The 26,357-nt window shown below is 39.3% G+C and overlaps 1 protein-coding gene across 1 annotated transcript in view; it reads left to right on the top strand.

Annotated features, from left to right (window-relative positions):
- The window catches only part of LOC122872242 (transmembrane protein FAM155A-like), a 36,295-nt gene that overhangs the window by 3,828 nt on the left and 6,110 nt on the right, over positions 1-26,357 (top strand). The window contains exon 2 of the mRNA XM_044188189.1: positions 24,802-24,973. Coding sequence (XP_044044124.1) covers positions 24,802-24,973 — 172 coding nt within the window. The remainder of the gene's footprint in view (positions 1-24,801; positions 24,974-26,357) is intronic.

Here is a 26,357-nt window from a genome sequence, read left to right as displayed (position 1 = left end):
TTTGGTTACCCACAGTCAGAGGAAGATCTCTGACATTTCAAGTGAGGATATTTGACATGGAGAGAAGCGTTTGTTGTGCAGGAGTGGCTCCTGTGGTCCGCAGGTGGTGCTTTGATTCCTCTAGCCTGAGGTGAAACATCACACAGTGGACACGGCCTGTGTGCTGTTCCTCACAATGGGATTCTCCATCATCTGACTGTGTGAAAACTCACCATTCATCTTGACAGCGGGGCCGGGCTCGAAACATTTAAACCTGGGCCGACGCACTAATGCTGACTTGAAAGCAGCTTTTTTTTTTTTTTTTTATCCTGAGTGTGAACCAAAATGTCAGAGTCGCTAGTAGTTTCACAGGAAACAAAGAAGCCAAAAACAAACCTGGCTTCTCAAAAAGCATGTTGGCAGTACAACAACTGTTAGCCAACAAAGGCCTGTGGTCTCCACACTGTAATCACATTATTTAATGTAGGGTTTCCTACCTGATATGCCAAAAGTAGTATAATAGCATAACTATTTATTACCAGGCATGACTATGGTATACTGCTGATACATTCATAATAATTAGGAATGGTAAAGGTTCTCAGAATTGTCTTCTTCTCACTTCAGAGTGCTCAAGTTGCTGAGGTGTTAACTAAATGGACGAGCAAAAGAAAATTGTTCAGTCATCAATAACCAAGTTTCATCATGTTATGTAGTAAATGTCCAAAATGTCCAAGTTTTCTGTAGCACCAAAACAACCATGAAAGTCTGCTTTAAAGCCTAAAAACATAGTGTTTTGTTGTTATTAGGGCTGCAACTAACGATTATTTGCATTATCGATGAATCTGCCCATTATTTACTCTATAAATCGTTTGGTCTAAAATGTTAAAAAATAATGAAAAATTACCATCACAATTTCCCAGAGCCCAGTTGTTCGACCAACAGTCCCAAACCCAAAGATATTCAATGTACTATCATAAAACATGAAGAAAACCTGTACATATTCACATTTAAGGAGCTGGAATCAGTTATCAATTATTTACATTTTGACCATGATAGGACACTGAAATGTCCCATAAAAAACTGATTATTTCCCAGACTAATCATTTAGTCTAAAAAATGTCAGAAAATAGTGAAAAACGGCCCATTCACAACCAAAAGATAAACCACTGGTAAAATATGAAGCAAACAAGCAAATATTCACATTTAAAGGTCCTAAAATCGTATTTTCTCACCCAGCTTCTTAGTATGAGAGATGGTGTCATACATGAACACAAACATTTCTGCCAAAGTTTGAACAGTTTTCTGTATTTCACATGGGAGTTTTCTGTATTTCTTTATTTCTCTCTGCTCTTCTCACTGGTTTAAAGTGGGTGTGGTTAAATTGGACATGGTGATGTCATATACTTGCAAGCAAGATGTTTTGTTAACTTTGTTCTGTACTTATTTAGTCATGAACATTTAATGTTATAGAGAAATACTTAAGGCTTGAAGCCACGTTTCCAGGGCCTTTTAAGAAGCGGGAACCAGTGAATTCTAGGCATTGTTGCTTAAAAAATGACTTAAAAGATGAATCGATTGTCACAATTATTGCTTATTCTTTTTCTGCCAATCAACTAATCCATTAATTGTTTCAGAATGCTGCCAAGTTGCCTTTTGTGGCGACCAAGGTTGGATTACCAATCAGGAAAAGTGGGCAATAATAATAATAATAATACTGTATGTACTACTAAATTACAATATAAACTGAATTAATTGGGGGCTTAATGTGACACCTGCATTATTACCTAATTTTGTTATACAGGGGCCTCAAGGTAAAATCTAGTTTTAAAGCCTTTATTCTTTATCTTACATGTAAATATATTATTCAACTTAGCACAAACCAGTTACAGATTACTAACTAATACACAATGCACAGAGAGTGCGAGAGACTGGGGGATCAACAGGGGCCCACATGTTTGCCCTAGGGCCCCATTAATCTGGTGCAGAACATGTAGCTTGTGTGGGTTTCCCACCAGAAACGATACATTTGAGGGCTCTTCATTTTGGAGCTCTCCAATTAGAAAACATCCCAGTTCCCACCTGACATGAACACAGCATGAGACAAAAACATCTACAATTTTTCACAAAACCACAATGAAAATCATTTGACAAGAATAATAAATCAGCTGCACAGGTGTCTGCACCCTTGTTCCTCCCTGATAATTTCACTCATTTGTGAGTTTGAAAGACAGAACTTTCAGCACCTGGCCAAGTAATCATGGAGTCTCTGAACAACGCTATCTGCTTCTACTGATACTTCTATCATTACTTCTACTTCTTTGACCCTCTACAACCTCTACTCCCAGTGCTATTACTACCAATCCTGCTACTTCTTTTTTTGCTTTTACTACCACTACTATGATGTAAAGTCATTTCAAAACAAGTCTGTGCACAAATCCATCTCCTCCCCCACCCTCCAGGTCCAATTGAATGTCTAATCTTAGCCAGTGTTGTGTGCAAGTGGAAAGGAGGACAGCGTCCACAGTGTGCTCCCTCTTTAGATCCTTGTCAACCGCACACATCTGCATTGATCTGAGCTCTTTTTAAGCCGGAGGGATGGGTGGCAGCAATACCAAGAGGTTGATCCCTATTGATTTGCACTGAGCCCTCTGCGTTCACTCGTCCTTCATTTGATATGGGCAGCTTCTCTGACCAAAATAGGGCAGCATCTGAGCTCATTGAAGACATCATGTTACTATCTGAAACGATCTGAACCTGTTTGATTGTGCCATAAGACCTTGGAGTGTGTGTGTTTGTGTGTGTGTTTTAGATTTACAGTTTAGCTAGACCAGTGTTAAAGTTGTACTCTCTTCATCTGTTATCTCAGTACCTACAATATGGACAGTTATGCAATTCTGCAGTAAATGATGTGTAACAACAAGGAGAGTAGTTCTCAGATGGGGGCCCCTGAAACAAAATCTAAACACAGATGGAGCCTTGTGAAGTAATGCATTTTCCTCTTAGGGTTTGGAGAAGGCTTGAGCTCCATATTTGGAAGAACAATTATGTCCTTTCAACAAAATCTTACCAAGATGTTCACCATGTGTAAGAAGTTCAGTCACTTTCAAAACCATTATGTAAACCAGTTTACTAATGACTAATGATTATTTTCACCGGACGTCATTTTTAGCTAGCAGCATGGTATGGACTGAAATATCTCAACAACTATTAAATGGATTGCCATGAAATTTGGTACACACATTCGTGTCCCCCTCAGGATGAATTGTAACAACTTTGGTGAACCTCTAACTTTTCATCTAGCACCATCATCTGGTCAAATTTTTAATTTGTCCAATACTTTGGTTTATGACCAAATACCTGCAAAATAATGACATTCCCATCAGTGTTTAGTGCTAATTAGCAAATGTTTGCATGCTAACATGCTAAACTGAGGTGGTTAACATGGTAAACATTATACCTGTGAAACATGTAAGCATTGTCACTGTGAGCACATTAGCATAGTGACATTAGCATTTAGCTTAAAGCACCATTGTGCCTAAGTACAGCCTCACAGAGCTGCTAGCATGGTTTTAGACTCTTAGTCTATTTACGATTTAATTGATTTATTGTTTAGCCTAAAAATGTCAGAAAAAAATGAAAATCTCCATAACAGTTCCCCTGTTAATTTTCTGTTGATCAGCTAACAGGCTAATCTTGACTAATCATTCTAGCCCTACAACCAGTCTTATACCGCAGTTAACTGAAGAGCTTGTTGTTGAAAGTGGAGACAGTATAACATATATATATATATATATATATATATATATATATATATATATATATATATATATATATATATATATATAATATATACGATATATTCACGATATAAATCTGTCTACTGACAGATTTGGCCATACTGTTTATACTCTGGTAATTATTCCTTAAAGCTGCTATGGCTATGCTATGGCTAATTATCTCATTCTGCAGTTCCTCTCAGCTCTATGGAGAATTTTAGCATCTTTCAGCTCATTGTTTTGATTTTATAGCCCGCAACTTTATTGTTTTGGTTCACTCTCACCGCTCTCATCAGCGTAGTTTCCGGCAGCTATTTTCAGTGAAAAATCTCTGGTGATAGCTGGTGGTCATAGCAGAGCATTTAACAGCTAAAGAGCCAGATATTTCCCTCAGGAGTTGGTAGAGACCAAAACACAGCTAAAGGAGAGCAATTATTGGACTTACAGTACATCCGCCAAGCCAAGATGTGACACAAAATATAACACCAATGATTATAAGAGTGAAAATTATGAATCCATGAATACTGGTGGGAAACCTGGTCAAAATTCTGTACTAATATTGATTTAGGTTTTTATAGACTGTCCATATTTTATTGACCAGTTCTAAACTAAATATGCAATTAATCCAACATGTCTATCATATTAGAGGGACAGTACCTGATATCCTTTCATCAGTGAAGGACCAATATTGTATAACATTGTATTCTTTGTATTCCAGTGTTTTGAGTACATACATCAAACCAGTAGTGATTATAATGGCTCATATACGGGTACCACTGTAGCTTTGATTTGCTCCCTCGCTCATCCCACAGTACCTCCTACTTGACAACAAGACAGAGATACACAGACTCTCTCATAACCATATCTATAAGTTATGTTACAGTCTTAACGTGGTTTATCTCATCTGCAAGAATATCCTGTGATCGCCCATGCTTTTTTAAACTGCTGCCTTTGTTAGCCTTTTATTCATTATTCATATTAGCCGACACTGTATGTGTGTGTGTGTGTGTGTGTGTGTGTCTGCTCCAGTCTCGCAGAGCCTCGTGTGCATTAATGAACGACAGATTGTTGCAGTGCATTGCATTCTTCACCCGTCTTGGTTCCACGAGAGCTGCACACAGAAGAACTCACATGTGATTTCCGCCATTGTGTCTTCCTGCGGCGTTTGTGAATGCTGACCTTGGAGAGGGTTTTGTCCCTTCAAGATGCCTGGCCCACTCCACGACAGCCCTTTTATGAATGGGCAGATCCCTGAGCAGCATGCTAATGAGGCAGGAAGGAGAGAGGGGAGGCTAGCTGCTGCAGTGCACGGCAGTGCTTCCATATTGTTTTAACTGTGAACTGCTGTACGGAGAGCAGATCAGATCATGTGAGATAACAGCAGATCTGGAGGAGGGAGGGAAACCGCACCAGGCAAAAGGGGGTTAAAGTGGGTTACCCAATTAATAGGCATCATTTTACCTGTGTGACATTTCCATTATAGGTGACGATGAGTTTTGTTTATGAGAGCACAGTGCAACGGTTTGCCTAACAGCACTATCTTCTCAAAAAAGCCACTCTACACTAGTTCTTTCCATTAAATTGCTTAATGCGTGATGTACGCTGCTGTCTTATGCAATAAGTTGATGTACAGTGTGACAGTCTACTGCACTGCCAACCTAAGATTTATAGCATTATATCAGTTTTTTAGTGCATTAAAATGCGCCACCCCAGGATACTGTAAAACCAAATTAACCTATGTTTAATATCTGCAGCATAACATATTATGACTGAAAGAAATCAACAGCTTTTCAGTCAGAGTTTTCATATTTACATGATGCTGATCTACATAATCTTCCTTCTCTGCTCTGTCATGTCTTCTGTTTGATACAAGGTGGCAGAGAAGAACGAAAAGAGACAGGGAAAGAAGAACAGAAAATAGGAACGAAAAGTCAACTATAGTCTCAGAGTTAGTCACTCACATGTCCATTCACATCAGAAAGTGGCAGAGAGAAATTCATCTGCACATCTTCGCGAAATAGGCAGTGCTAGAGGCTTGTGACGGAAAAACTTCTCGCAGGGCTAGTTGATAAACTACTGTAGCCGACAAGCTAATGGCTAACACGTTAGCAAGCCAGGAACATGCTAGTGCTAGTCAGTCACAATAGCTCTCCAAGCTTCTTTCTATTTTGTTTACTCTCCCCTCGCATTTTGTTATCATTTCATTCAATAAAGAGTTATTGAAGGGGGAAAAAAAGCTCTTTGAGCTAGCTAGTTTGCTAACTGTCAGTTAACTGTCAGTTAGTAAGCTTGCTAGCCAAATCGCTAATGGGACAATAATTTTACACAGTTCTCCTGTCTCATACAAGTAACTGCAAACCATGCCTCTTTTTCTGAGCATTTTAGGCTACACTCTAGAGAGGAGGTTAAATAAAAGTGAATGGTGCAACACGGCTATAAGCTGTGATAGCTACCTCCAGTTTGGATTCTCCGGCTCTCTGTTCCCTCAAAAGTCAGTGCTGTCAAGACAGTTTGGTTATCTTGACATGCAAATCCTCGCTGCTGACTAATAACAAAGTTGAACTGATTGTGGCCATTCCATTGAAATGAATTGATTTTGCTGTGAAATGTTGCCGTTTTAAATACAGCTGTGTGTACAAATGAGTTGTGATTCATTGTTTTGGCCATTGTCGCTACTTGTCTTTCCGTCCCCCTATCAACTCTGTTTCTATCCATTGCCTTGGCAGAGACTTTGAATTGGTTTGGAAGGTGTTTTTTGGGGGTAGAATGTGTTCAGACAGGTATCTAAACATGGCAGTCCATTAATTCCAATTAACCTGCTCCTTGCTTCCTATTTCCATGACCATGAGCGTTACTGTCTTTCTCTGGCTCTGCCTGGTTGACTGCTGGCGCACATGAATGCCAGAACTCAACTCCGAATAGAGTTTTTTGATGGGTTTTTAAAAGTATTGGACCTAATTATTCGGATTTTGATATTTCAAAATGTAGTTTAGAATGCATGTGAAGCTCAGGAATTTTTTGTCGTTAATTGCCCTCCTGTAACGGATGTTTTAGTTTAGTTTTTAACCAGTTTTTCTGATAAGAGATAAGGACATGTGACATTAAAAGAAGACAACACTAAACATGTAATTTTTCACAAATGATGAACTCTCCCTTCTTGTACAACTAGCAATAAACATTGCGGTAATTTTACCTCTAATTGTAACTTCACTCTTTAGTCAATCAGTGTGATTCTCAAAGTGTCGATACACAGCAGTGAGCAAACCAAAACCTTGTATGTGTTTTAAATATTATTCCATATCACATTGTATAACTTCACTGTCTGCAAAATAATCCATGTTAATTTGGGCTTTCTGTAAGAGTGACACTTCACAGTGAACCTTTATGTAGTCACAAACATCTAACAGCAGCGGTTTGCGGAGAAAATCAACTGTGATATCCTGTCCTTGAGTATTGTTGCTACCAGTAGTTAACAGAACATTCCTTTCTACCTGTGGTATCCTGCTTCTCTTGCAAAAGAGAAAAGATGAAACTGTAAGCAATCAAAATTTTAATTGTTTTGCTTTTCTTTTAATTGAAAAGAATTTATGGTAGTTACAATAAAATCTAGTAGTTAAATGTTTTTACAGTCGGAAAAAAGTATCAAGATACTTCTCAAACCACTCTTGCAGCATTATCTACTTCTGTGCTGTCCATCTATACGTTCAGCATATTTCAGAGTCATATTTTCACCTACAGTAAATATGGATAAATACACTGCATGGCAGCGGGCATATGTGTTAGTTTGTACATGTCACAGTGCCCATCTCCTGCTCTTCCATTGGTCAGAAGAACAGCTCTGCCCTGGCTTGCATCTTGGCTAGCCTGATGCTCCACTTTCTATAAACAAATGCCATGCAAGCGGCTGTGTGAGGCTGTACTTAGGCACAGCGGTGCTTTAAGCTAAATGGTACTATCAGCATGCTCACAGTGACAATGTTAGCATGCTGATTTTTATCAGGTACACACACAATTACCTCGGCCAGTCTCTCTGTATGTTTCCCCTTAAAACTGTTTAATAAACACCTGCACATTTATCAAAAACCTGTATTCTGTAGTCATACTGTGTAGACATGAGGCATGTCTATTGTACTAATGTTTTTTTTATTTAATAATTATTTGCACCTGTATTTATTGAAATTCTGTTTGTAAACTCATTCTATAATAATCCAGGTTATGATTAGAATGTCTTATAATTTGTAGACAGGATTTATTAGCCCATATGTTTTAGGGAAAGTGGAAAATATGTAAATAAATCTCACATCCAACTCTCGTTTGTATAGTTTATTGTTCTTTATGGTTACTTTGTTAATCAGTTAATACAGATCCACTATTTTTATCTAGTAAAAGTGAGTCAGAAAACAAATAAAATCTAAACATGGTTGTGTCATTTGTCTGTCCATAAAACAGCAGTGATGCTGTGATGTAGTATCAGTCCAGTCAGCTGCAGTGTCCAATCACTAACAGATTTACAATAAAGGGGTTAGTCTGTCCAGTAAAAAACTTCTTTGGAGGTTGCTCTTGTGTATCCTCGGTCATGTCTCCTCCGGGATCCCTCCTCACTACTCAGAGCAGAAATAAGTGAAAACAGATATCATAGAAGGTGAACATTTTTAAAAACTTTGGCAGAGGATGTAGAGTTTTGCAGAATGGTCCAGTATCAACGAGTGGCCACCTGAGTGGAGAGCTGCTCTGCTGCCATTTGAGGAGCTGCGCTGCTGTCACACCGAGAGCCCCTCTTCCATCTCTTAAACAGCGCTAAGCTCTGTTATAACAGCGGATTTTACATGGGAACGCTCAATCTTGGACTGTACCTCTTTCACGCTGAAAAACTGTCCTAATATGTCCCAGAGATATCAGAAAAGCTCTTAGTGGTGCGAGGAGTTTGGTTTTCAAGGCAGTGATGTTGACTGTAGAGATGGGGCGGTGTATCATCGCAGGAGCTTGTGGGCGGAATGGGAGGCCTCTTGGCTGTTTAACTTCTATTTTAATCATACAATACTGAGTGTAGAGTATAGTGACATCTTTTAAGTATAATATACCAGAGCTCTACGTAGCATACATGTTTTATTCCAAACTTACAGCCAGTCTATTGGTTCAGTGTCTAAGCTCCATTGCTTTTAGACTCCTGACTTTCCTGTAGCACCACCAGCAGGTTTTAATTGGTCCAATCCACCTTATTCCTAGCCCCATGATACCGCACATGAATTGTTGACTCGACTTCCACTTATTCCTTTCACTGAACCGGCATCTGAGAGAGTTACAGATATGTTACAGGTTTTTTCCCTTTTCTTAGAGCTTTTTTGGGAAATAAATGATGTGGGAACACAGCGTGTCCCACCTTCAACGGAATAATGTGATCAAACCTCTGCTTTCTACTACCAAGGGATGGGAGGACGACCTGAAGAAGTGCCTCTTCTTTGGAACAATACATATATAATATTTTTCAACATGTAACACTTGAGGCCCTGAAAACTTATTTTCTCTATCACCTGCTAACTATGAGTGATAGGATCCAACATGAACACAATATTTTCAGCCAAACAGTTTTGGTCATTTCACATTTCACATGTATTTCTGTTTTTCTTTTTGTTCTTCTCACTGGTTTGAATTGCTAATTAGCAAATGTTAGGATGCTAACATGCTAAACTAAAATGGTGAGCATGGTTAAAATTCTACCGTCAGCACGTTAGCATTGTCACTGTTAGCATGTTGCCATGCTAGCGTTAGCATTTAGCTCAACACATCGCTGTGCCTACATACAGCCTCACAAAGCTGCTAGCATGGATGTAGACTCTTAGCCTTGTTTTCTTGAAAACTAAGACAGGCAAAGAGTACTCCCAAATGTCTTACCTACCCTGTTGTGGAACTTCATTATTTAATTCAAGTTTTGTTCCCATTTTCATCAGCACTTTCAAAATGTTTCAGCTTTGACAGGCAGTTAAAACTCTGAAATCTATTTCCAATACACACATTTAAAAAACCTTGTTCCTTTTTTCCTGAAAGAATGATGATGACACCCTCACTCTTTCTTGGGCAGTGACTGAGCTGAATGTTAACACTGACAGTGTTACTTAAGGATGGCAGTCTTGCACACACAGAACGGACAGCTCGCGGACCGTGAGGAAATATTCGCTGAATTTGACAAAAAGACTTGTATTGGATTAGAATCACATACCCCCACTTTTGCGGCTTTTTAGACCTGCTCAGGTTGGAGTTGTGCAAAGCTACACATGCTGGGAGTTATGTGAGGTCACCATGTACTGACAAGAATGATAAAGTTGTAACTTTACAATACTAACAGAAAAGTCAAGAAAATGTATAATTTGTTATCGTGTTGCGGAAGATAATAACATAAAATTATGATCTTGTCCACATACGATTAAAAAATATCAAAAAAAGAGGAGAGGCCGGTTTGCCTAATGAGTACTTTAACTTTTGATATTTAAGTACATTTTGCTGGTGATACTTATGTACTTTTACTCAGGTCATTTTGAATGCAGGACTTTTACTTGTAACAAAGTATTTTTACAGTGTGGTATTGCTACTTTTACTTAAGGAAAGGATTTGGATACTACTGCCACTACTAAACCTCATAAATCTAGCATCAGTTTGGTGCTATGTCACTGTGAGGTGTTGTCTACTTTGAATTCAGGTTAATGTCAGTGTAACCTGGGGATAAACTCAAGTAGCTTACACACAAATAGTGTTGAGGATGAATGGGTGCTGATGATAGTATTGCTCACTTTAAAAAGCTCAGTCCAGTTTGTTTTGGTGTGTCAAAGCGTCAAAGCCCCCACTCAGCATTTATCCGGCTGTGTTTATTGTGGAGCGACATCTCAGAAGGGGGGTGTTCAGTCAATATGTCCTGGGCTTAGGTCCGGCCTCCTGCATTCAGCAGGCTCTGCATCGATAGAGAAAGCAGAGCCACCCTGACCTATTCAGCAGCCTCCCAGAGCTCTGATCCAGCTGAAAATGAATTCTTTAAACCTTTGGAGAACAGAGCTGCAGAGCTGGAACTGAGCCAAGAGGGATCCTGCGACCAGAGCACGGCTTAATCTACTCAACATGAAACCAAACCTGGGAAACAACCTTGTATCTACTAGAAATTGGGGTTGTTTCCCACAGCAGATAGGATAGTGGAAAGCCAATTCTTAGATCTACCTGTTTTGTAATCTAACCGATTCATTGCTGCACCTGCATGCTAAACCAGGCTAAAAACAAATCCTGCCATACACATTCATGACCATGTTTTCTCAGAACTGATCTACAAAACATGGTTCAGGGAAATGGATGCCATCTTCATGTCCTGATAGATGGATCCAACCCTCCATGTCCACGTCAGTCAGACCTCATGCTCTGACGTCCCATAATTCTGTGTGCTCCGCAGGGCATTTCCAGTTAAAGGGTTCAGGGTTACTGGAAGCCTCTGGAAGCCTGTCAATACTATTGATGGATCACTAAGCAATGTCTCAAGATAAGAATGTGCATCTTCATGTTGTGTGTGGATCTGGTGCTATTTTGGTTTTCAGTGTTTTAAGGACAAACCAAAGCTTTATGACTAAAGCTGTATAATATGTCTGTGCTGAAACGCACCTACAAAATACCAAAAAGCTACCCTTGAACTGTATTTCAGGTCTTTACGGTACCACCCTGTCCTCAGTGCCCATGTCACATGGCAGCTAGCTACTTTATGTTCTCCGCTAACAGTGCTGATATACCATGAACAGCTGTGTGAAAGAATGATATGAAATATTCCAAGTTTATATGATATGGTACTGTACAGTAATTGATAAAATGAGAGCTTTTAGGCCTATTTGATCTACATTTAAAATTTCAGTTGGTTCAAATGAAAGGCAAGCGCTTCTCTTAAAATGAGCCTGTGTAACTTTTGCTGAAGAGCAGAAACTGTGTCCACAATGGGGAATTTAAAAAGCTAAAACATGGTGTAACCGCAGCACAAGCACTGGAAGCCTGTCAATACGATTGATGGATCACTAATCAAGGCCTCTGTTTACTGTTTTCACCTTTTAAACCTTGTCCTTTCAGTCGTGTTTGCTTCTGAGAAACTGTCACGGTTCTTAGCATTTTGTCAGTGTTTTTGTGTTTCTGTCTGCATTGTGAACATTTATTTGTAGCAATTTGCATAAATAATAGAGTTCAGATTAGTGTTAAAAACCTGAGATTTTGAAACAACATGTCAACTTGAAAAAACATTTTAGGGTTGCAAAGACACTGACAAGTATTGTGGAGCCACGGGAGCCTGTGTTTCACAACCACTTCACAAAAAACAAATCACTTATTTGGGAGTTTGTGAAAAATAGTGTAGATACTGAAAATCTTAAGGATTCTAACTTTAAATATGCCATTTGTCCTGTTTCATTTTGGACAATGCAGTTAAACTATTAAATAACTTGCTTGGAATTGAGAAAAAAACCCAACTGTGATAACATTGAACCTTTGAATAGATTTGTGAATTGCCACATATTTATGTTGATGCTTTCCAGACTCTTATTGTGCCTGGGATCGTTTTTCATTGTGTGGAGTGTCAGTCAGCCTTCCTTTGTCATAGGTGTCATTCATCTTAGCAAGAACTATAGCTTGGACTGAGTTTCCCTTCCTGTTTCGAACCCTCAGGCCATTGCCTGCCAGAATGTTATTCAGAAAAGAAACTGACACAAGAAGCCATTTTTTTTAGTTTGGTAAAATTTGTAGTCCTCCATCGCAGCCCTCTTTGACCCTGTTTTTTCAAGAGAGCACTTGTTGGTAGAAGATGACACGGTGAACGTACAAACAAGGGTTGCACTGAAATTGCAAACCATCTAATTTGATGAGAACGCTCTGCCTCAGAGTGTTATTTTCCAGAAGCACACATACAGCGCCTGGATACGTTACATCACCAGGGAATGGGATGCAATAAGTACGGACATCAATGCAGGAAGACAGACACCCGTATGCATCCCTGTCTTGCTGGATTATCCGAGGGTTGCGTCAGTAACCCGAGGCGGCCACTGAGATTTGAGTTGTGAGTGCATCAAAGTCCTGTCAACAACATTTTGTCAGGATTGATGGTGTTTCTTTTAGTTGTTTGTGCAGTATATGATACTGTTGGATACTGATGGCAATGTTTGGACCACCTACTCTCATGAAATAAACCAGGTGACCCCATCTTCCCAGTTCCACCTCAAAAATGTCCTAATTTGAGGGTTTTTATCAGGAATCTGTCTTTAATATTTTGCACACTCAGTACATTACGGTGCTAAAATAAAATGCCTCTCATCAAACGAAGAAATGCGGCTGAAAATAGCCCAGGTAGTGTGTGAGCCGCTTCCTGTTCCACCGCAGCCGTGATTTGTGTGAGTGGTAATGATCTGTGTCATTCAGCTTCTAACTGGGATCTCACTCTGCAGCTGACTCATGCTTTTTATAGCTGTCTCTGTCATTCCACTTTATAGCTGCAGTGTGTGTGTGCGACAACACCGTCCTGCCGGGAAGAAAGAAAGTGCTGATACTTAGCGCCGTGTTGACTTAAAGTTTTTACATACCCGGGAGCTTAAACCAACATGAGTACAGTTGACTTGGCGCTTTATTTGGGAAGCACAGTTCAGGGATAGACAGCTATTGGCTGAATTTGTAGTACTACATCACTGTACATATATTAGACATCTTAATGGCTTATACTAAATACACACATTTTACTAAAAGCATTTGGAATTTCTTACACAGTCATTTAAAACCAGAAGAGATGCTCTAAATATGTAGCATGCTGAAAAAGAGCTAATATGTAGCATCAATATTCAACATTACTAATTCTTTCCATTTATCTATCCTTGGTCTTCCCTTTTGCCTCCAATTTCTAGTAATTACTCTTAAAGGAATTATTCTCAGCATCAATGGAAGGATAATTTCCAATTATTTCTCCCATTTTTGTTTTGCTATAATTTGTTACAAAAAAACCTAAAAAAAAAAAGTGGATTAAGAAAGTCCCGGTTGTTGTCTTTCTTCTATGATTTTATGTTGCAACTGCTCCAATTCCAGTTGTGGTTTAAAGTCCAGGTGGTGTTGTAGGATCAGTTTCAAAAGGGCAAAAATTGAGTCTCCAACAGCAAGAATTCTCAACAATGTTAAACACACTTACTTGTGTTAAAAGGAAAATTTGGCGGAATTATCCTGTTATTTGATGTTTGTCCTTGTGGTGAATGATGAATATTGAGCAAACACTTATATTTCTCTGCTGCTCAGTGGTTCCTCTTTCCTGCAGACAAGCTCTCCCACAGTCCTCTCTGTGTCAGATGACAGGCATGTGAATGGGAATGGTGAGGGGAAGCCCTGTGCCAGGGTGAAGCAGAATGGAATAAGAGCGGCTTTGCATGTCAGATTTACAGGAGCTGTCAGCCGCTGCCTGTAAACTGCTGGATGCTGGAGGAATGACCAAAGCTGACCCGCTTTTACCACAGGGGAGGGGGGGGGGTTATCCATCAGAGCTGTGGATCCCCCTGAAGCCAAGCACAGAGAAATTCTTTGTAGTTTTAAACAAGGGTCATCTTATTACATCATAAATCATGAATTTCTCTCTCTGTGTTTGCTAATTTATATTACACTGAGCATTCTCCTCATCCTTTTAGATGAAGTACAGCTCGCTACCTGCTGTTTGCAACAGCAGTATATTATGAAATAGTGTGACCCTCCCCCCCCACACACACACGCACTCCCCGTCTTTTTCTTCTTTGATTTGAGAATGTTTTTCACTCTCAGACTGATTGATGCTACATGACAGCACACAGGCAGAAACCCCCCCAAAGGCATCAGATGCACACTTTTCCAACCTGCCAATTATTTTATGTGCTGGGCAGTATATACTTTATTTCATTGGTGTTTGTTTTGACTTGTGTAGTTATTTAGTTAAATTTGTATTTACCAAAAAGAAGAAATTTAAATTGTACTTATTTTTTGCAGTGATAGCAGCCCCATATTAGTGTTCTCTTAAGTTTTTGGTTCCGACTGATGATGCCGGTGCTGGTAATTTTATTAGTGCAATATGGTGTCGGTTGTTAGCTGACGTAGCGGTTGCTTAGTTCCATCTTCGAACTATGGAGTAACGTACGAACTGCTAAGGTTACAGGTCTACTCATTGCTGTGAGTTTTGAGTCTGAATCTGGTCACTCAGTCTGGTCATTTGCCATCACCACATCTGGAACCATGAAAGAAAGACTGCTAAGATTAGCTATAACTTTATATCTTCTATAATATGTAACGAATACGATGACTCAGCAGAAGTTTAGATAACGTGAATAAAGAGCACTGTCCAGTGGGAATCAGTGCTAACGTTACAAAGCAAGGCTTTATCCAGTAGCTGCAGTTTCACAATAGTTATATTTCCTTACACAAAAAGTAAGGTGAATTCAAATTTCACTTTGACTTTAATAGTATTTAAGACCACCTGATGCGTCAGCAGTGATGTCTGATGTTTCTTGACGTGTTTCTGGGCAAAGAAATATCAAGGATTGAAGTTAATTAAGAAAACATAAATTAAACAGTAATATATACTGCAAACCAAGGGTCATTTTCCTTTTTAATAAAGTTCAGAACAGTATGTTCTGGCTGGTGTAGCAGCTGGTCCCAGAGTAAGAGGACTGCATGCTACAGAAAATAAGAAGCAGTCCATGACTTTTTCTAGTCTCATTCTTATATAATAGTAATCACTGTGGTGAAATTCAGATGCCAACACTGCTGATACTTAATCTGCCAACGCGTCAGTGTTTGAATCTTAATTTTTAAACGTTATTTTTAGGCCTCAAAAGATTTGCATGTAAGCACCAGCAGAAAATGTCATATTATGTCTCTACGTTAATGTAAATGTCCAAAACATCAGGACCACCTTCTCCTTGATTTCATCTTTGAAATTTGAATTTAAAGTGTTGGCTGATGTAACACCTAAAGGAGGGTGAAACGCTGTGTGTACAAATGGCCAGGTTGGGGCTGAAATCAGTTGCAGGCATAAAGCCCTGGTGGAAACGGTTGGCAGCTTGGTGTCTTTCCTGTTTGTGTCTCTGGGCTTCAGTACATTGTTTGAAGCAGACTAAGCTGCATGGCGACAGAGGCTTTTTGAGTGCCAGGTTCCCATTCACACTGATCACACATTAGACTGATCAAATCAGACTCCAGGCCTGCTTCCTGACTAACTCAATTTGCTCTCATACGCTTCCCTTTTCACACTGAGCACATGCACACACACGTTTACACACACACACGCACACACACACACACACACAGACCTGGATGCACTCTTAAACGTGCACACAAACAGAAAACCTACAGAGAGTGGGGCAGTACCCATTGAGCTCTAATGAAAAGCAGAAAAAGCCGTTACCTTGGCAACTGCCAGCATACATCTTCAGGAGGACCCAGATTTCCTGTCTGACTTCAATCGTATTGTTTTGGTTCTCTTTTGATAGCCGCAGCATCCCTAGACGGATTATCTCACCGCTGGCAAGAATTTATGCTAAATCATCGCGAATTAAACAGCAGCCATTAGTGCAGACAGGAAGCCGCCACACTGAAAATCCTCAGTCATGGATTTAACACCTCCAACACCGACAGTATACCCCAAACTCTTAAAACACAAATGTAATCAATGATCTGAGTGATTTTATCTTGGCCTTGAGCCAGTTTCTCCTCTACGTATTCAGCCGTAGAGCCCCTCTACAGCGAGAGCACTGCTGCCAAAAGCAGAGGATCATGGGAATTTCGGTTTGATTCATCCAAATTACCCTCTAACATACAACGAGGTGTAGTCGCTACGGTTTGAATGAACATGTAAATTATGCCAGAATATCCACAGACAAACATTTTTACTCTGCACTACGAGCATAACCTGGATTAAAATGGAGACAGATCTCCCACCAAGGCACTAAAACCACAGAGTGTTGACCTTTTTGTTTGAAGGATGAGTCAGTGTATTTCCTGGCAAACAGGTGGATTTAACCCCTACAGTACAGTATATTCCACACACATATCAACATGAAGTCATAAGTGTCGGGAATATATTTGATTTTACTAAGCATTCTAGTCCACACTGTTCTCATCATTATCATTCTCATCACCATAACCAGATTATTATAATTATTATAATTGCCTGTGCAGTGTATGTTATCTTCGTATGTCGGTCTAAACAGGACACAAATCAGAACCCCCTGTGATTTCTCAGCATTTGAAAATGCAGAGGAGGTTGGAGGAAGGGCAGAAGCTTTACCTTTTTAGCCTTGTGGAGGTCATGAGTGTAATTTAACCAAACATCCCTGACACTTTAAAACCACAATGACAGTTAACTATCCCACCTCCAAGCCATAGATGTTCCTCTGTGGTTAAATAACACAGGGGATAATTAAGTGTGTGCAGTATGTTTTCTCCTGTGACATCTTTCTCCATGGGATTTGTGTTGTGTGGTGATGTTTCTGTAGGTGGCTATCATTGCACATGCTAAATGCTAAACTTTAGCAACAAATGTAAAACCTGTAATTCCCAGGAAAAGTTGACTTGATTCTGTGACAAACATTTTGTAAACTGAAAGACAAAAAGTGTATTTCAATTCAATTTAGAGGGGCTTTATTGCCATGGGAAAGAGACATTTACATTGCCAAAGCAGTGTGAAATAAAAACAACAAAAAATGTACATAAACAGAAGAACTGTGATTTTACTGTTAGATATATATATATATATGTGTGTGTGTGTGTGTGTGTGTGTGTGTGTGTGTGTGTAGAGAGAGATAAGTAAAAATAACTTAAAATAAAATTGAAAAAATGTAGACTTGCAGTCAAAAAATACAAATAAGTGAGAACTATATTTGACATTGTGTCTGTCTCTGTTTTAAATGATCATTTTATCTAGTTTTAAGCCACACTTTTTACGTTACTCTTTTAGATCCTTGCTGTGTTATCCTTATGGTGGAACAGGGTAAAAGATCTTAACCATCTTAATCTGATAGTTAAGTACTCTAAAGTTGGCTTTCAGCTACGGGTCTGCGGCAACAATTGCTAACCTAGCTTGGCCAGGTTTGTTTTTAGCCTGGTGGCTAGGCTAGCCTGGTCGCTCTTTTTAATCCGCACAGCAAGAATTTCATGGACAGCATCCCCAGAGGAAGCAATTTCGGCTAAAAACCGGCCTTGGGCCCTCAGTGGTAAGTTTCTCCTCTACTTCTGAGTTGGAAAATTACCATTTCTCCGCTGTGGGCTCCTGTTTGGAGCCCGAGCGAGTAAGTTTTCTCCCCGTTCCCTGCCCATGCCATTACTGCGACATTTCCGTGCGGCTGTCTGTCTGGCCTTTCTGTCGTTTTGCTGGCTGTGGTCTTCCTTCTTTTTCAGTGCCACTGATGGCCCCGTCAGCGGAGGTTGCTTAAAAACAAACTGCCATCCATTGAGCGGCATCTCCTCCAGCGGTTTGTGCATTACCAAAATCTACTCACAGTCTGCACAGAAACAGCCTAATCACAGTTAAAACCACTTCCTGTCATCCTTGCTGCCTCACCTCATGCCTCCTTGGCCGGTCCTATTCCATCTCAATCTCACATGCCTGTAGTGTTTGGGCTATGGCATGTTAGATCACCGGTAAATAAATTATTTTTCTGCAATGATTTAATTGTTTCCAAGCAGTTAGATTTCCTTCTGCTTACTGAGACGTGGTTAAGTTCAGATGACTGTGTTGCGCTGAATGAAGCTTGTCCTCCATTTAATTCTTTTCAGCAGCCTAGGCTTTCAGGTTGGAGAGGTGGACTGGCTGTGATTCACAGAGAGAGAATTTCTATCTGTAGACCCCCAAAGCTTTTATTATGCCTCATTTTGACACAGTCTTGATTCCAGGTGATTTTACCATACATGTTTGCTGCCCCTCTTCCTCTTTTACTATGGATTTTATAGACATTGTGCATTCCTTAAATCTTATTCAGTCAGTTGAGGGTCCCACTCACCTAAAGGGACACACCCTGGACATTGTTCTGTCCTCTTTTCTTTTAGTCTTGATAGTGTTGATCTCTGTGAGGCCAGCTTACTTGTTTATTGCTATATATAGCAATAAACAAAAACCTAATATGTCTACAGAAGAATTACTAAATAACTTCAATGCCACTTTTAAAGCTGTACTTGACTCCTTTGCACCTGTAAAAATCTGGAAAGTCAAAGCAACTCACAGCACGCCATAGATAAATACCAACACAGAGAAATAAAGAGGAAATGCAGACAAGCAGAGCATACATGGAAAAAGAACCGTCTCATGGTTTCATATCAGAGTTTAAAAGAACTAATGTTTATCAGAAATCAGTGAAAGAAGCTACGTCCTCCTATATCTCTAACATCATTACAACAAACCGTCATAACCCCAGAATTCTTTTCAAAACCATTGAATCCGTAATTTACCCTCCTCTTATCCAACTAACTGAAGCCTTCCCAATGATCTGTGAGCAGTTTTTATCCTTCTTCACAACCAAAATCAATGAAATAAAATTCCAAATTGGTCTTGCCACCAGTGACCCTTCTTTACCACGCTGCAAACCCTCTGCCCTGCTAAATGACTTCAGGTCATTTCACTGTGCAATCTAAAGGACACAATGGACAAATTAAAGCTCTCATTGAGTCTTTCAGATTCTATACCTGCAAGATTTCTTAAAGAGGTTTTTAACAGTGTTGGTCTCACTATTTTATCAATTGTAAATAGCTCTCTGTCCACCTCCTGTGTTCCCTCTTGCCTTAAACATGCAGTAGTGCATCCACTTCTTAAGAAACCGATCCTTGACCCTGCAGAATAAAAATGTTTTAGACCCATTTCTAAAAGTTTTAGAGAAGACTGTTTACTTAGAGTTGACTTCTTTTATGAATACTTGTTATATCTTTAACAAATTTCAATCAGGTTTTCGTTCACGTCATAGCACCGAATCTGCTCTTATCAAAGTGACAAACACAGCTGATGCTGGAGATTGTTCGATTTTAATTCTTCTGGATTTGAGCTACTGGACCGCCTTGAACAGTGGATTGGCATCAGGGACACTGCTCTAAAATGGTTCAAATCCTATTTATCAAACAGGACTTTCTCAGTGGTCATGGGTAATGGCTCCTCTTCTGTGGCCCCTCTGACCTGTGGTGTTCCCCAAGGGTCCATCCTTGGCCCCGTGTTTTTCTTTATATACATGCTGCCACTGGGACAGATCATAACTAATCACAAAATCCAGTACCATTGTTATGCAGATGAAACACAAATCTGTCCCATTAAAAACCAGTGATGAAGGCAGTTTTAATCATCTTCTATCCTGTCTGTCAGAAATTAAGTGCTGGATGTCCCAAAACCATCTCCAGCTAAATGAAAATAAATCTTTTAGTAATTTATATTTATTGATGGGGGGTTTATTTTATTTGATTTTATTATGTTTTATTTTATCTCATTTAATTTCATTGTATTGCTGTATTTTTAAATGTCTGATTGTATTTGCCTCAATCCTGGAATGTTTTAACCCTGATTCAACCATGTAAAGCATTTTGTAATTCTGATTTTGAAAAGTGCTGTATAAATAAAATGTTTTTAATGAATGTAAATGTGTGTGTGTGTGTGTGTGTGTGTGTGTGTGTGTTTAGGTTACTCACTGTCCCTCAAGTTGTGTGGTATGTTGATATTGGGCAGCAAGATCTGCCCTCTCTCCTTCTCCTAGGAGTATTTTTAAATTTGAGAGGTCATTTACTTCTTTGAAATCTGAGACTACAGAATCGAAAACTTTCCTTATTTCATTGAATGTTTTCTATGATGATGATGAAGTTCTCATATTATTACTTTAAAGGCCCTAAAAACCTATTTTCTTCATTACCTTCAAACTATGAACAATGGGGTCCTTAATGTACAGAAGATTTTGAGATTTCTTTATTTCTGTTTTATGTCGTTTCTTTTCTCACTGGTTTGAAGTGTGTGTGTGGAGGGGGCATCTGGAAAAAAGGTGATGTCACATGTTTCAGTGCACCATCAGACTGTCCACTCAAATATGATTAAACCAGATGAAGCAGATTTGCTTGAGTTTTTGAGTGTTAAACTCTTAAAGTAAAATAACATTCATTTTTTATTAACTCTGATTGTTGCTTATTTAGTCAGGAATATTTGATTTATAAAGAAATAGCTACTTAGGATTTGAAACCAAGTTTAAACAAGATCATGTTTCTTGCAAAATATTGCTTTTGTGTGTGTAAAACTCTCTTAATGCTGAACATATTATTCTCCTACTTGGTAATTACCTGATTGCTGATAATGGTTTGTTTTCTCTGTGATTCATGACTTGGAAACGGCTGTTGCACCCCTGTTGCTTGAATGTGTCAGGTAGTCAAATAACTTTTAACACCTTACATCACTCAATGGCGGCACATTTCTTCGATTATTTATTCGACAGACCTTTCCCTCGCATGCCTTAATGACTTCTGCAAGACAATAGGTGACAGACTGTGTTGGCATCTGGTTATAGGAGACACAGTCGATTGATAGGAGCTGCAATGATGTAAGCAGTCCAAGTTGCTGATGTTGACAATAGAGTAACCTTGTGTGGGTTGCGCATGTTAAGGCACTGCTTTGCAGCGCACATGACTTGCCCTGCTAACATGCAGACAGAGCAGAAGATGGTATCCAAACCCAAGCATTTTTAAGAGAGTCTGACTGATGCATAGGATGTGCCGACATTACTAGCCATTAGCCTATGCAATTCAATTGATTTTTATTTATATAGCACCAAATTCATAACAGAAGTTATCTCATTGCACTTTTCCTATAGAGCAGGTTTAGACTGTACTCTTTATAATATTATTTACAGAGACCCAACAAATCCCACCACGAGCAAGCACTTGGCAACAGTGGCAAGAAAAAACTTTTTAACAGGCAGAAACCTCGAGCAGAACCAGACTCGGCAGCCATCCGGCGCTGCCGTGTTAGGTTTTGAGAGAGAGAGCAAAAGAGAGAGAGAGAAGGGGGGTGGGGGAGAGGGAAGCACAATGAAAATTCCAGCTAGAATTTAAAAATAGCAATAATGTAATGGTAGTGATAATATTAATATTAATAAAGTAATAAAAATAGGAATGATAGTCATAGGAATAATAATAACAATAATAATAACAGAGCCAATAACAACAACTGTATTGTTGAGCAGTTGTCGAGCAGGAACACGGCGGTAGCAGGCGGCCCACCTACAACCACATATCCAGACTCTGCAGCTCCGGAGGCAGAATTACCTGCTGAAAGCGACAGAAGGAGAGCTGAGAGAAGATGTTGAGTTAGTAACATGCAGTAATGGGATAAAAATGCCTACAGATGGAGAGGGAGAGGAGGAGAGAGGTGCATTATGGGAAGTCTCCCGGCAGTCTAGGCCTATAGCAGCATAACTAAGGGATAGTTCAGGACTAACCTGAGCCAGCCCGAACTATAAGTTTTATCAAAGAGGAAAGTCTTAAGCCTACTCCTAAATGTGGAGATGGTGTCTGCCTGCTATATCCTATCACAGATATACTGTATATCTGCATATATGTTGACCAATAGGTAACCACAAACTTCAGTACAAAAATGTAAAGGTGTGTTTGAGTTTAATCTGTTTACATAAATGTTCTGTAGCTTGCATCGCAATGGAAACCTGATTAATTGTAAATGAAAGATAAATTTATACATAAAGATTAATTAGTTATGATGACATTTTAGCTACACTAGCAGTATAGCTCTAGCAAATGTGGCTAATTAGCGCTATGCTAAGCAACATTTGCTAATTAGCAGCCTCATCTGTACTTTGTGGTTGCTAATCAGCCAACATTGGCATGCTAACATGCTAAACTAAGGTAGTGAACATGTTAAACATCCTACCTGCTAAACATCAGGATGTTAGCATGTAAGCATACTGATGGTAGCACCACTGTGCCTCACAGAGCTGCTATCAAAAATCAATGTAATATATTCATAATACAGGCTAGCTTGCATCACACACTGCTTTATTTAATGCTTTTTACAGTTCAGTCAGTAGTTGATTATAGTTCAGATTTTTCTATGCATTTTTAATAGTTTAGTTTTTCTTATATCAACTTAAGTACATTATTGTTGTATTGGTGTTTATTGTTGTTATTTATAGTAATTTAATTTCCAGTAAAGTATACATTTAAAATTTACTCTTATAGGTGCTGTTACTGTTTGTGACAAGTTGATTTTTCAACTGTGAAATGTCCCGATGTTTCAGTACATATTTGTTGCAATTTTTTAATAACTAAATGGAGGGAATCCTTATCAAACATTTTGTTTATGTTATATGTGTATGATTAACTCTCAATCATACACAACTCTCAAACTCTCAAATGTTGCTATCGGTAGTGGCTTCAAAAATCCAGTTTCAGTCAGTCTCTATTATAGACACCCAGTGAATTAAAACTGGTTACTTATTCTGCTGTATTCTACTGGCACGTCAAGTGTTTATTTTCTTTTGTCTGATCCAAAGTTGTTGCTCTTTATTTGCTTGTAGCCCTTTTTTCTAAACTTTTATTTAGGGTCATGCTGCCCATTTACAAGCAAACCAGACCATGTAGCAAAAGTCATACAGACTCACATGTAAGCCGTTTGTCTGACAAAGTTCTGATGACCTTTCATCCCACCAGGTTGGTAGAGATTTCGGCAGCAGGAGGGGTTGCTAAACAAATCCGATTACAGTTGCTGTACGATGGATTGCCTGTGCTCTTTGCTGTAATTTCCCTTCTCTGGTGTTAATCCCAGTAAAAAGCACATGAAGAAATAGCTAAAAATGAGAATGAATCCAGACTGTGGTTTGCCCTTGGTTCATTTTGTTTTGCTAAGCTTTCCAAGCCTGAGGCTTTGGCTATTACATGTCACCATCTGTCTCCTTATGCACATAAGCCTGTGCATTTTGTTTTATTACATTCTGCCTCACAGTGAACTACAGAAAATTCATCTTGGAAGAGGACAGAAACTTGAATTTGATTAGGTTATTTGATGCCATTTGCACTGTTATACCTTTATAAAGTATAAGGTTATAAGGCTTTTTGAGGGTTTTGACAAACCACTCCATAGCTGCGGGGTAGAGCTGAAACGATTAGTTTTTTATTTTTTGGGCTTTTTGCCTTTGTTCGATAGGAACAGCTGACGAGAGACAGGAAATGTGGGTGAGAGAGGGGATGTCAAGCAGCAAAGGGCGCCCCTGAAATGATTAGTTGATTGACAATAATTAATCAACAACAATTTTGAGAACTGATTTGAACTCATTTTTCAAGGAAAATTGCAAAAAAAAGTCTAGTTCCTGCCTATTATATGGGAGGATTTGATGCGTTTCTTTGTCTTATATGATAGTACATTAAATATCTTCAGGTTTTGAACTGTTGGTCAGACAAAAACAAGACACAAGACTTCACCTTGGCCTCTGGGAAATGGTGATGGGCATTTTTCTCTATTTTCTGACATTTTGTAAACCAAACATTAATTGATTAATTTAGGAAAACAAACAGCAGATTAATTAATAATGAAAATAATTGTTAGTAGCAGCCCTAGTGTGGTGTTACAGTGCCTTTATTATTGTAAAAGCTATTGTAAAACATTGCTGCAGCAGCCTCTCATAATTCATATCTCATAAATACGCAAATCATTACACTGTATTTGGTATGGTTTACTTTCTGTTAGCTTATGCTCCGCAGTAAGATTGATCGAATATCCAAGTGGCACTGCTAGCAGACTAGCCTTGGCTGATATCTCCCGGGCTTTCATTAATGCGTAAAGTGCTGAGTATCCATTTTGGAAAAGTGTTTGGATCTGATGCTCAGTGGTTTGAATATACTTTACAGGACAATGTGTTAGTATGATAAATGGACAAATGACTCTTGTATAAACCTACTATCAACAGATGGAGGCCTAAGACCCAGTAGAGCCAAATAACTTTCACCAATCCTCAAGTGGATCATGAACCAGCATCTATTAATGTCATCTTCTCTTGTTCTTCCTCCTCCTCCTCCTCAGACGGCCTATAAGCCCTGGCTGTGCGCTCAGTATTTCCCCACCACCCAGCGGTCCTGTCAGAAGAGGGTACCGTGCCACCAGTACTGCCTGGAGGTCCAGCAGAGCTGTCCGTTCATCTTGCCCGATAACGACGACCTGATCCACGGCGGCAGCCCCAGCTTCATCTGCACAGGTTAATACTGACTCACTGTCCAATGTTACTTCCTGTTTACAACAGCAGCAGATACGTGCGGACTGCGTGTTTACATGTGTGGGTGTTTGTGTGGCCTTGCATTCTCCACTGCCTCAGAGAAAACCTTCTCATTTAATTTATGTTAATGAATAGCATTTAAAAAAGGATGCACAGTATATTTTCATCCACAATGTGTGTCTCCATATTGACTGGATGGTATTCCTCCAGGAAAACAGCCAGGTGTTTCTGAAGGCTTTCTGGTGACATCTAGTGGTGTGTTTGAGCACAGCCGAGCTCAGACAAGGACATTTTAACAATGCATTGATAAATTGAATTTGGCCTGTCTCTCAATATTTACTGCAGTTTATACAGTAGTACCCACCAAGGACTCTGCCTCAGAGGACCAGACGCTGGCTGTATGCCAACAAACAAGTTATCTGGAAGAGCTGAGCACCATAACACAGCCAGTTATTCTGGCTGATGAGACCTCTGCTCAGGTTGATACTGGGTGGACCTGTGCTGGGAGTTCTGTGAGGTCACCAAAAATGTATGAGCTAAGGGACTGTAGAAAAATTATTAATGGGGGAAGGGTAGTCTGAAAAGGGTGCGGGTAATGTATTTTCTCGTTTTGCTGAAGGGAGGGTAGTCTGACTTTTTTGGGAGAGCAGGAGAGGGGCTTTTAATTTTTACTCATATATAATGTCAGCCTTCGCTTGAGAGATGAATTAAAAAAAAGCCGTTAATTTTTCACATCACAGTCAACTAGCTAATAGGACCAATATGTCAGTTATGAGTAACACAGAATATGGATATTTATCAATTATGGATATTAGTGATTAAATCTTAATGTCATTTCACTTTAGTCTTCATCATAGCACAAAGTTTCTAAAACGTTAAATGTATCATATAAAGCTGGCCTATATTATTATATTGCAGGGTGTTTTTGTAAGTCACAGACAGGGCACAAATAAAATATTGGGCAGGGTCTGGCTTTAAAAAAAAAAAAGTGAAATATAAAATTCAACACCCGGCTCCACCCCAATAATTTTCATACAGTCCCTAATAAGAATGATAAAAGTGTAAGTTTCACTCTCACATTAGCAACAAAACCAACAGGGGAGTCAGGGAGATGTGAATCAAACAGTCTGCACATGCCCATGCAGTCCTGAGAAGAGGTCTAATCAGGTAGAATAAGTTAAAACACCTGTTCAGGTAAAGTGTGGGTGTAAGGGGTTTTGAATGAGTCAGTAACCACCTGTTCATGCTTTGTTTAGCCTACCATTGTGTCAGCCTTTAATGTCCTTAAATAAATAGTTTTTGGTCATTTTTTTCTTAATTCCTGATACATTTTTAGTCTAGAAATAAGCTTGTCAGATCAGCCAAT

Source organism: Siniperca chuatsi, linkage group LG24 (genome assembly GCF_020085105.1).
Source record: "Siniperca chuatsi isolate FFG_IHB_CAS linkage group LG24, ASM2008510v1, whole genome shotgun sequence".
Classification (NCBI taxonomy): domain Eukaryota; kingdom Metazoa; phylum Chordata; class Actinopteri; order Centrarchiformes; family Sinipercidae; genus Siniperca; species Siniperca chuatsi.
This window is presented reverse-complemented; position numbering and strand designations above follow the sequence as displayed.